The 12,481-nt window shown below is 38.0% G+C and overlaps 1 protein-coding gene across 5 annotated transcripts in view; it reads right to left on the reverse strand.

The window, feature by feature from the left end:
- PPP1R42 (protein phosphatase 1 regulatory subunit 42) overlaps positions 1-6,510 on the reverse strand; it is a 43,912-nt gene extending 37,402 nt beyond the window's left edge. For 4 of the 5 annotated variants that reach the window (XM_046641678.1, XM_046641677.1, XM_046641679.1 and 1 more), the window contains exons 1-2: positions 2,217-2,843; positions 598-812 (exon numbers count right to left, since the gene is read on the reverse strand). In XM_046641678.1, the coding sequence (XP_046497634.1) occupies positions 598-723 (126 nt within the window). In that variant the 5' untranslated portion in view covers positions 724-812; positions 2,217-2,843. Of the gene's footprint in view, positions 1-597; positions 813-2,216; positions 2,844-6,410 lie in introns of those variants that run through there. The other variant, XM_046641675.1, reaches the window with a different exon arrangement.
- Positions 6,511-12,481: the final 5,971 nt, after the last annotated feature.

The raw sequence follows: 12,481 nt of genomic DNA on the forward strand, positions 1-12,481 counted from the left end.
TTTTATTGTAGACAATGGATACTAATACAGATGGCTTAAATGGGTTATTGCTGCTTTTAAAGTTTCCCAAATTAGAGCCAAAAATTAGCTTAGCACAGAGAAAAGAGTTTCAGAGTATATCCACATAAACATAATCTTGTCTGATATAATTGACAGAGTATAACCAACACTTATATAACCAGTTAAATTATGTGCAAAAAAGATTTCACTGCTAAAGTTTTGAAATATGGTACTCTCATAGTTAATTGTTAATATTTTGACATGTTAAAAAATTCATATTCCCAGGTTCTGGAATTATACATAAGTAATTAGCTTTTGAAATTATTTTACAATATATGTTTTCAAATCTAGTTTGCTACCTATAGAGTATTTTAGGGGAACATACATATTTAACACATATGTGCAACAATCACAATGTATATTTTATAGAGACTTCCTTTTAATAAGTTTATCAACACAAGCAGGACATTAAAATGAAAACACAATATAAAGCTGACTAATCAAAATATAGTTAGTAAGAAGGTATGCCCTGACACTCATTTCTAAACTTCACATTCTTAACTATATAAAAATAAGAAATAATTTCAGAGTTCTTACAATTGCATCTATGTTTTTGTCTGAAAAATTTATATGAGTTATTTTCTTCAGGTATTGTGAAGTAGTTTCTTTTCGGGGTTTAAAATTGTTGCTTTTGGCAATCAGATCCAAGGTCAGTCGAACCATGATTTCTCTGTAAATGAGACTCTCAGCAATAGCTCTCTTCTGATACCATACCAAGAAGCAGGTTTAGGGATTGTTTTATGCCCAACTTTCTAAAAATTAAAGAAAAAAAAGGAATGTTATGTACATAACAATTTAGGGAAATTTAGTTTGATTTACTTTAATTTTCTTACATAAAACTATTTGATAAGGTAGTTCATAGACATTTTCAGGAGCATTTAGGTATTTTCTAAGTTTATAGACACTTCTTTTTATAAAAAGATTTGAAACACCAAAATTAAATACACAAATGCTCATTCACTTTTACTTTTAAATCTTTTTCTCTCCCTAATATTGAGTTGTTATTGTGGGCATCTTTTAAAGGATTATTTTTCTCTCTTGGAGTCGAAAAAACCTCAAGGAACATCATCTAGTGTTCTCACGTGAAGAAACTAAGGCCCGGAGATTTGTCTCAAACTACTCAAGCTAATGGCAGTTGAGAATGAGATCAGGTCTCCTGGCTCTTTTTTCCTTAGTATCCGTAGTGATCATATTTACTAAAACCGCAAATCAGAACACATGGTATGAAAACCTCGAGTGTATACATAGGAAAGTGGTGCAAAATACTTAAAAATGGAGCTGGCCTTGAAATTTTATGTTACTATAACTGCAATCTATAAAGAGGCAGCATAACGCAGTGTTTCTCAATCCAGACTGCCTGAGTTCAAATTTTGGCTCCACTGCTCACTGGTTAGGCAATCTTGGGCACGTTACCTCAGTTTCTTCTAAAATTAGGATAATAATAGTACCTGCTTCCAAGGGATATTGTGAGGATTACGTGAGATAATTGTGTATAGAGTGTTCTGCACCGTGCCTGGTACATAGGTCGATAATGTTTGCTATCAGCATTCTACTACTGTTTTCTTCCCTGATAAGCTGAACACTATTCACCATTTCACCTGGAATATGTTAGAGCTGTTAAATAAGGGGAACATGTTATGGATAAAATATTGCTTTGTGTAAGATATCCGTATGTGGCCCATAAATTTGAGGTAACTCATTTTTTTTCAATCATCCTGGAAGTATAGTTAAGTGATAAATATACCAGTTTCCCCAATTGTGCTTTATATTCTCTTATAAAAAATGTAACCAAAAATACAGTTTAAAATTGATCATTATTATTCCAGTGTACCTGGAATTTCACCAACCAAACACCTCAATTTGTGTAGTATTCTGGACATGAAATCAATGCTTAGGAGGAAAAAATGAATTCAGCAGAAGATAAATTTGTGTTCTCACATTTTGGCATATAATTACCCAGGCTACATTATGTAAAATGGCCACAAGAAAATCTTTAAAATGTGGAGTTACAAACCAAAGTTATAATAATACTAGATTTTAGACTCATTATTGTTTTTAAAATGTATTAGTCTCATAAGTCATGTAGAAAAATAAAAAGTGGAATTACTAACCATTGTTACAACAAAACTAGCTTTTGTAATTGCCCATGTATTTACCTTTATTGAGATCTTTATTTCTTTGTATGGCTTCAAGTCACTGTCCAGTGTCCTTTCATTTACCCTGCTGGGCTCCCTTGAGCATTTCTTGCAGGGCAGGTCTAGTGGTAATAAACTCCCTCAGCTTTTGTCTATCTGGGAATGTCTTAATTTCTCCTTCACTTCTGAAGGACAGTTTTTCAGGATTTAGGATTCTTCATTGGCACATTTCTTCTCTTAGCACTTCAAATATATTGGCCCACTGTTTTCTGACCTTGAAGTTTCTGATGAGTAATGTGCTGATAATCTTATTAAGAATTCCTTTTATGTGATGAGTCATTTCTCACTGCTTTCAAGATTCTTTGTGCTTTGAAAGTTTGATTATAATGTGTCTCAGTGTGATCTCTTTGGGTACATCTTAGAGTTTGATGACCTTCTTGCATGTTTATATTCAAGTCTTTTATCAAGGTAGGGAAATTTTCAGCCATTATCTCTTCAAATATTTTCTCTGTCCCATTCTCTCTTTCTCTGTCCTCCTCCTGCGACTCCCACAATGTATATGTTGACCTTCTTGATGATATCCCACAGGTCCCTTAGGCTCTGTTCACTTTTCTTCAATCTTTTTTCTGTCTGTGTCTAGACTCAATAATTTCCATTGTCCTATCTTCAAGTTCACTGATTCATTCTTCTGCTTGTTATAATCTGTCTTTGAATCCCTCTAGTGAATTTTTCATTTCAGTTATTGTACTTTCCAGCTCTAGAATTTCTTTTTAGCTTTTCCATTTCTTTATTGATTTTTCTGTTTTGTTCATACATTGTTTTCTTAACTTTCTCCATGTCTTTTTTCAGTTTTTTGAACATCTTTACAACAGTTGTTTTAAAGTCTCTTTGTCTACTTGTATCTGGCATCAGGTCTTTTTCTTTCTTTCTTTTTTTTTTTTTTAAAGATTTTATTTTTTTTTTTTTCCTTTTTCTCCCCAAAGCCCCCTGGTACATAGTTGTATTTTCTTAGTTGTGGGTCCTTCTAGTTGTGGCATGCAGGATGCTGCCTCAGCATGGCTTGGTGAGTGGTGCCATGTCTGTGCCCAGGATTTGAACTGACGAAACACTGGGCTGCCGCACTGCAGCGCACAAACTTAACCACTCGGCCACGGGGCTGGCCCCCATCAGGTCTTTTTCAAGGACAATTTCTGTTCATTTATTTTTTTCCTATGAATATGTCATACTTTCCTTCCCATTTTTTTGTATGTCTTAATTTTTTTGTTGTTGTTGAAAACTGGACATTTGACTGATAATGTGGTAACTGAAAATCACAGTTCCTCTTTCCCCAGAGTTATCTGTTTTTTGTTTTGTTTTTGCTTCTTTTGATTGATGTAGGCTGTCTCTGTGCTAAGGATCAGCCTGAGATGTAAACTGGAGGTCTTCTCAGGTCATTTATGAGCCTGAGCTTTTCTTTGGGCATGCAGAGTCACTTTCTAACTTTCCCTTTATATGCAGTTACTTTTTAATGTCTCAGTCTTTAAAGGCTGATTTCCAAAAGGGGAAAAAGAGAAAAATGAACAGAGATGGGGAAAAAAGGACACTAGCCCTTTCAATCTCCTGGAAGTCACTTCAGCTGGAGGGGGAGTGGCTTGTAACAATGGGGAGAGGTGCAACTTCTTTGTCTGCATCTCTGTGATCAGAGGACAGATCTTGGATATTTGCTTTTTGTCTACATTTGCTCTTGCAAGCTGTATGTAAGGTGCTCCAGAAACCCCTGCACAGCTTCCTGCCATGGGATTGGGTGTAGGGGATGGGTAGCTGCTGTAGAGGTAAGAGCTGAAATTGACCAAAATTAATGGGCAGGGTACTTTTTAAGGCTTCCCCTGGAGTTGTGAGCCTTCAGTAGACTCCAGCATTCTAAAACAGTTATACCAGACAGAGTCTGCCAGTGCAGTTAATGTCTCGGTGGGGAGACAGGTGCTTCCTACTCTGCCCATATTCCCAGAATCCGCTTCTCCTTAAGTCTTTCGTATACATTTTAAAATCAACTTGTCATGTTCCATGAAAAAATCCTGTCAGGATTTTGTTAGAAATTGCATTGAATTTATAAACAGTTTGTGAAGCACTAACATCTAATATTGAGTCTTCTCTTACATCACTATGCTATGTCTCTCCATATTGGGAGTGCTTCTTTAATGACTTTCAACAGCTTTATAATTTTCTTCTAATTAAGGCCATGCATAAGTTTTTCTAGAGTCACTCTTAGGGATCATATATTTTTGTTGATACTGCAAGTACCATTCTTTTAGGAATTACATTCTCCATAGCTCATAAGTGGAAATGCAGTATTAAAAAATAGTTAAAATATTCAAAATATTTTTAAAATATTATTTTTTTGGCCCTTATTTTAAAATTTTAGGGTTGGCCCATTGGCGCAGCAGTGAAGTGTGCATATTCTGCTTCCGTGGCCTGGAGTTTGCTGGTTTGGATCCCTGGTGCGGACATGGCACTGCTTGGCAAGCCATGCTGTGGCAGGTGTCCCACATATAAAGCTGAGGAAGATGGGCATAGATGTTAGCTCAGGGCCCGTCTTCCTCAGCAAAAAGAGGAGGATTGGCAGCAGTTAGCTCAGGGCTAATCTTCCTCAAAAAAAAAAAAAAATTAAAATTTTAGAACTTTTTCTGAAAATTTCAAATATCTTTTTTACACTGATAACTGTGGTGAAAATGTACATCTTAAAGAGATTATACACCCAAGGGTTTCTTACAGCTGAGGCAGGAGACGTGCTCTACAGGTGGCCATTTGGAGCAACCCTGTACTAAGAAGGACATGACCAGTGGGAGACAGGAGGCACTAATGATTTATTCTCCCTTCTTTCCCCCATGGACTTTTAGGAGACACAGCCATTTCAAAAGGTCTCTCTGAAAACATGCTGTGGTCTTCTGGGGTACATACTCTCTTATATTTGCTCTCCTTCCATCTCTGTCTCATTCCTTTTTTCCTCTCTCTCCTGCTTCCCTGCGATAACAACCCCCAAAAAGTATTATCACATGAGTTTTTTGCTTCAGGTTCTGCTTTCTAACCTGGGCTAAAACAGAGAAATTTTGGATCATCTGAATTCTCATCAGTGACCGTGCTATAAATGGATTTTGTTTCCAGGTTCCAGTGTACAAATTGGTGTTTATATAGAAATAAGCTTAATTCTCTCAGATAATTAGAAAAGGAAAGAGGCAAAGGTAATATATAAGTAAAGTATTTATTAAACCAAGGGAAGGCTGATGAACCTCATCAGCAAGCTGTAGGACAACTTTCCAAGACTTGAATATGGAAAGAGAGAGAATTGAATTAAGCCATAACAGAATAATAGGGACTGTTAACTGAAAAGAACTTGCATTGTAGCAGTCAAATCAAGAGAGGATTCAGTTTCATCAAAACACCACCCTTCATCTTGTTAATATAATTTTAATTTAAACTTCATTAGTATTGTAGTTTATTTTAGAGAAATTATAAGCTTTTGGAGTTTAAACCTAGTTTGGATTTGGATACATTTTAGAACAGTATAATAAAAATAATGTCAACGTAATTAAGGAGACACGTGGGGTGTCCTTGATTTTCTTCTAAAAGAGATTCATTATTTTCTAAAGTTTGAGAAACTGCTTTTTCATAATTTTTCCTTACTAGCTATCTCTTTTGTTATCGCGAGGCTCCACTTGCTAGGATAGCTCTCTCTCTTTAGATCGCCAGTGGGAGAGTTTCCAGCTGCCTTACAGGCGCTCTGGGAATCCATTGTAGCGGACCCCTTGGCTGTCATCTCTTGGGGCTCCTACAGACTAGATGCGGTGGACGTTTCCGATTCAGTTCGTGTATTTTCCTTAGCTAGCCCCAGGCTCAGTGGCTTCCAGACTCTCTAAATCTTCGGCTCCTGCTCTCAGGCTTTCCCCCTTTCAAACTCAGACCCACGCCCACAGATCCCGCTCCCTCTGCTCCGCAGCCTCCCCTCCACCTGTGTCTCTCTCCTTTACGGCAGATGTTCCCCAACCTTGCCTGATTCTAGCCATTTGTTTATAATAGACTTCCAGACTGTCTTTCTGGAAATTGTAGACGTCTAGAGATAAGGCTTAGGGATCTGCATTTTAACAAGCGTCCCGGGGAAGTCTTACGGGCAGGCAAGTTTGAGAAACATGGCTCTAGGGTTTCCCCGGCTCCCATGTTTCTTCCCTGAAGGCACCTCACCGGTTGCGGGATGAGCTGGGTCGTTAACTCTGGCTTGGTTAATTTCGCCGGCGCCAGGTTCCTCAACAGCCTGGGTGCGGTTGCCGGGCGACCAGGCACTTCTGTGCAGGCCGCCGCTCAAGGGAAATCCCGCGAGATCTACCGAAGCGCTTTCCCCTGTGGCCTCGCGGGTCGGGTTCTCTGTGACGCTGCGGCCAGCGGTTGAGGGTGCACCCTAGGCAGGGTGCGGGTGGGGTCCGGTTAGTGTGATGAGGCCCTAAGGCATCGGTCACAGCGTTTTCGTGGACCAACCAGTAGCCAGAATAATTTTTGGCAGGCCACCATTTCCCCCTACTGGATTATGCTTGTCATTAGCATTTGAATTTTTCAGGGCCCAATAACCACCTCTCCCCAGTAAAGACCGGGAAACGAATTGTCTGAATCAAAGTACAGGCCATACCCCACCCTTTCCTCTGATAAAATCCAAATTCCGTACAGTGATATCCCAGTCCATTCATTGTGAACACCCTCACTACTTGCCTCGTGCCCTCTATACTCCAGGATTCCAATGTAGCATTGGCGCAAAATGCCCTGTTTTAAAAAAAATTTCCCCTCTCCTCTCCACTCCTCAAGGTAGCGATAAGACAGCCTTTCTTTCCTCCTTAATTCTTTTTTTCCCTTTTAAGATTCAAGGAGTCAGTTTGGAATTACCCCATCCTTTCTGAAGACTTCCTACATACTCAACTTTGTTAAGTGATGCTCCCTTCTGCCCCCCCAAACTGGGATATATTAAGTTTTTTAGCATAGCACTTACCACACTATTATATGTTTTTTACTTACCCATATCTTCAGTAAGATGGTAAATTCTTTGAGGACAAGGATTGTGTCTTTTACCTCGCTATTCCCAGGACCTAGCAAAGTGCCTTGTATGTTAGCAGTCACCTCATAAGTGTTTGTAAAATGAATAATTTGTAAATGAAGGAGAAGAATAATGAAACAAAGGAATTGACATTTACCGTGGAAAGTGGACTGGGGCTCATTAGGGATATGGTAAAGTGAGCAATCTGGATGTAAGGGACAGTGGAAGCTGGAAAATAGTAACAGCTGTGATCTTGGGGGAGAGAGGTTATGCTGGAAAAGTTGCTATTGCTATTCCTTGAGCAAGGAAGCATCAGAGCAGAAGTTTGTTAGAGTTACAAGACAGCTTAGAGCCCTTGTGGACAGTTTAACTTGCCATTTTGCAGATAAGAAAATTCCCAGGCTGAGAGAGAGGAAGAAATATGCTTAAGGTCTCACGTGAGGTAGGCAGAGAGGGAATTTACCCTTGGGCTCCTGACCTCAAGCTCAGGTCCCCTTTCCTTATATCTCACTGACTGTTACAGTAAAAGTAGCCTAGAAACAAGGACAGGGGGATGGGGACAGATGAACTCTTATCTCCATTCAGGACATAGTTGCTAAAGTCTGTTCTTGAGGCAGTCTTGACCTGGATAAGGGTGAAGGCAAAGAAAGTGACAAGGAATGAACAAATTTAGGAGGCATCTTGAAGCATGATTTAATAGAGTGAGATTGAATAGATAAAGGGAGGGAGATGTTGAAGATAATTCCCAGGTGTTAGCTAGGATAAAGGAACAATAGTGGAGAAAGAGGAGAGGTGGCAAGTAATTTGAGGGGAAGTAGATGAGTTTGGTTTACAGATGTTAAGTGTGAGGTGAGATAGGCTTAATAGTTTCCAGGATAGAACTAATCATTGAAACCATGAGGCCATAAATGGTAGTGAGGGAGAAAGTGGGGAAAAGAGAAATAGCATGTCAATAGCCAACTAATTTGGATGGAAGAGGAAGCAAAGCTCGTTAAGATGTCAGAGAAAGAGTCATCAGAGGTGAGACTTGTGAGAAGAACAAATAATAATTCAGTGATTCAGAAACTAGTAATTTAGATTCAGACACTGGGAAAGAATTTGAGGGGAAACTAACAGAATAAAAAGCTACAGAAGGATACAAAGAAGTAAAACAATGGTCAAAATAATATGGTAAAAACACTATGGCACAAATTAGATGCCCTTATTTGTTTTATAGGTCATTCATTTGGGAACAATAGCTTAAGCAGTGTATGCAGGGCTGTCCCATTTCTCTTTGTAGCAGTCACTTAACTGGCTTCTAAGGTTACTTTGCTAGAAACATATTTAGCAAGACTCATTGAAAACCAGTTGCTCTGTTAACTTTTATTTTATAACAATTTCATATATCATTATAAAAAGGAGTGTGTTCTCATCTAAATCTATATCCCGAAATATTTAATAGTGATTATTTTTTGGTGGTGGGATTATGCTGTTTAGTTCTCCTTTTTTGTAGTAATAGGTTTAAAAAAATGATAAAATTATATTCTGAAAATTCATTTTGGATTCTACTTTTCATAGAATTGAAAATCTCTTTGTGACTGTTGGTCCTTAAAATTGTTTAAAATGGTCAAATTATTAATTAGTTTTTTTAATGCAACAAGTTTAAGAGATAGTATTTTCTCATTAAGATGTGAAATATAATTCTTGTGTAGTGGCACATAGTATTAAACAATCATCTGTGTATTTTCTAGTGTGCCAGAAGTTTGGCAGACTACAAGGAAGACTTGTCTTCACTGCCATATTTGTAAGTTCAGTGTAAAATACTCTAAAATTTACACTTTGATAGATACTGAGAAATTTGTATTTGTGAAAAAAAAAATTGTGAGGTCTTGAGAATAATTTTAAAAGGCACTTTTGGAAGAATATGCGAAAAAGCACATTTTTAAAAAGTCTCAACTAGAATTTCCAAGTAACTTTAGACAGAAACACACTTTTTATTTTGTGTATTGTTCTATGTATCTTTGTCAGTCAGTATATGTTTCCTGACTTTCCAGAGTAATACTACCCAGCAACCACTTTAATGATTAGTTACTGCTATTGAGAAACCAGCAAATTAAAGGGCCCAGACATGTATATCATCACATAGCTCCATACAGAAAAATTAGCATTTATTGGAGTTAACTCCTGTTTTTGTCTTGACGCTGTAGGTTGGTAAGTGTTAGTGAGTATGGTAGGCAGACTTCTAAGATGGTCTAAATGATCTCAGCTCCTGGTATTCATGCCCTTGTGTGATCCCCTCCCATTGAGTGTGAGATAGACATAGTGACTTCTTCTAACCAATAGAATAAGCCAAAGTTGATGAGATGTCATTTCTACAATAAGATTACAGAAGATTGTGACTTCTGTCTTGCTAGCAGACTCTATTGCACTTTTGGCTTGTACTGTTTGATAGAATAAGCTGTCATTTAGGAGAGCCCCACATGGCAAGGAACTGAGGATGGCCTCTAGCCAACAGCTAGTGAGGAGTGGAGACCCTCAGTCCAATGAGAGACTAAATGCCAACAGCTACTGTTTAAACTTGGAAGGCGATCCTTCCCCAGTTGAGCTTTCAGAGGAGACCTTATCCCTGGCCAACACCTTGATTCCAACCTTGTGAGAAACCCCAAAGCAGAGGACCCAAATTCCTGACCCATGAAATCTGTGAAATAATAAATGTATGTTGTTTTAAGCCACTAAGTTTTAGGGTAGTTTGTTATGCAGCAATAGATAACTAATACAGGGAGCAATGGAAAATTGCATTAAAGAGGGAATGTTTACTTAGAGATTTAGGACATGATTCCCATTTTCATAGGACATTCTAACTGGAAGCTCAGAGGAGGGAAATGAAAGTGAGTACAGGAGGTTGTAGCTTAGCAGGAACAAAAGATTTCTTAACAAGTATCCATTTATAGAAGCTGCAAATTGTAGAATCAATACAAAGGAAGCCCTTTTGTTTATAGATGAGGCAGTTTCCATTCAAAGTATTACTCTTGATTTCTGTAACCTGGGGATCATCATTTATTGAGAGCTTCATGGCCTTTTAAGGCTATGACGTACACAGTATGGGTACCAATAATAAGTAATTTTTTAACTTAGTAACTGATTTATGTCATCTATTATGTAATGTGTTCTATAAATGTAAATGATTACCACATAGGTTCTATACAAGACAATCCAAGGTATTTCGCCTGAGTTCCAGACCTATGCATCCAGCTGCCTGCTAGACATTCATTCCATCTAGATATGAATATCCTAGAGGCAATGAAAACTGAACCTGTCAAAAATTGAACTCATTTCCATCCTGCACAAATCTGATCTTCATCCTCCAGTTCCTCTCTTGCCCGTGGTCCACCTTGCTACACAAAGTAGAGCTTGAGAACCATCTTCAGTACTCTCTCACATTCTAGTACCCCCACCTTCAGTCACCAAGTCAAGTTCATATAAGCTCAGAAACTGCTTTCAAATCTAGCTGTCTCTTCACTGCTCCAATCACTACCTAAGAATGGATGTGAAAGGACTTTATCAAGTTCTGTTATTGTTTAAAAGTTCTAGTAATTTTAATATACAGAGACGTTCTCAAGTTGTATGTTTAAAGTTCCATTATGTTTATTATACAAAAAACTCTTTTCTAAAATGGTTCACTTCCACTCTCACCAGAGGGTCAAATTGTAATATAGTCATGTGCTGTATAACAACATTTTGGTCAATGACAGACTGCATATATGGCAGTGGTCCCATAAGATTAGTACCATATAGCCTAGGTATGTAGTAGGCTATACCATCTAGATTTGGCTAAGTATACTCTGTGATGTTTGCACAATGACGAAATTGCCTAATGATGCATTTCACAGAACACATCCTCGTTGTTAAGTGACACATGACTGTAAAAATAACGTGTGTGAGATGTGGCTGTAGATTAAACTATCTAAGCTGAAAATCGGTTTCATTACCTTAAAGTCACATTTATATTATACAGTTAATATATCTTATAGTGAAAATGTTTTCTGAAAAGTGTTTTTGTCAACATTGCCACTGATGTTCTAATTTAGGTAATGTTTTATCTTTATTTCTGAAACATCTATTGTTAATAGAGTCTAATACTTTAGTTTGAGTCTTTCAGGAAGCATTTGCAAGAAAGGGACGTATAATTTTAGAAAAAGTTTAGATTAGGTTTCAGGAACAGTTCATTGCTTACGTTTTAGGAATTAAAAAATAAATTGTCTTTCAAACCAGGGGTGGACCTCTGTATTCTCATAGGAATCCAAGACTTTGCTTAAGTTTATCAGCCAATAATGAGTTCAGCAAAAGTTTAATTAGTTGGTGATGGATTGAGGCTAAGAGAAAAACTCAGCAATGTAATATACTCTATTCTTGTGTCTTACAAAATAATTTGCTAAAATCAATGAAAACATCTTGTATATCTGTATTTAATTGCTTTATTTTTTTGGTTTCTCTCTGCGTTTTTCAGTCAGCTTGTTTGTAAAGAGTTTCATTCCCTTCCACTTATTTTTTAAAATGGCTGGTGCTTTTTTACTAGTGTGTGGCCTTTTGCTTATTTCTGCAATAGTGACCCTTGATTGAAAAGTTAAAAAAAAACTTTTTTCACTCTAGTTTTAAATCTATTAAGAAGTTTGGGAGGGGCTGGCCCCGTGGCTGAATGGTTAAGTTTGTGCACTCCACTTCGCTGGCCCAGGGTTTCACTGGTTTGGATCCTGGGCATGGACATGGCACCGCTCATCAGGCCATGCTGAGGTGGCGTCCCACATGCCACAACTAGAAGGACCCACAACCAAAATATACAACTATGTATTGGGGGGGTTTGGGGAGAAAAAGCAAAAAAACAGATTGGCAACAGTTGTTAGCTCAGGTGCAAATCTTAAAAAAAAAAAAGAAGTTTGGGGAAAGATGTTCATTTTATAATAATCTTATGGTGCAAAATGTCAGTTTCCCATAAAAAGGCATGAACACATTTAATTTTCTCGTTCTAAAAACACATATTGTTGGGGCTGGCCCAGTGGTGCAGCAGTTAAATTCGTGTGGTCCGCTTAGGCAGCCTGGGGTTCGTTGGTTCACATCCCAGGAGCAGACAGAGGCACTGCTCCTCAAGCCATGTTGTGTGGCAGGTGTCCCACATATAAAGTAGAGGAAGATGGGCATGGATGTTAGCTCAGGGCCCATTTTCCTCAGCACAAAGAGGAAGATTGGCAGCCGATGT

The sequence above is a fragment of the Equus quagga genome, chromosome 16, assembly GCF_021613505.1.
Source record: "Equus quagga isolate Etosha38 chromosome 16, UCLA_HA_Equagga_1.0, whole genome shotgun sequence".
Lineage (NCBI taxonomy): Eukaryota > Metazoa > Chordata > Mammalia > Perissodactyla > Equidae > Equus > Equus quagga.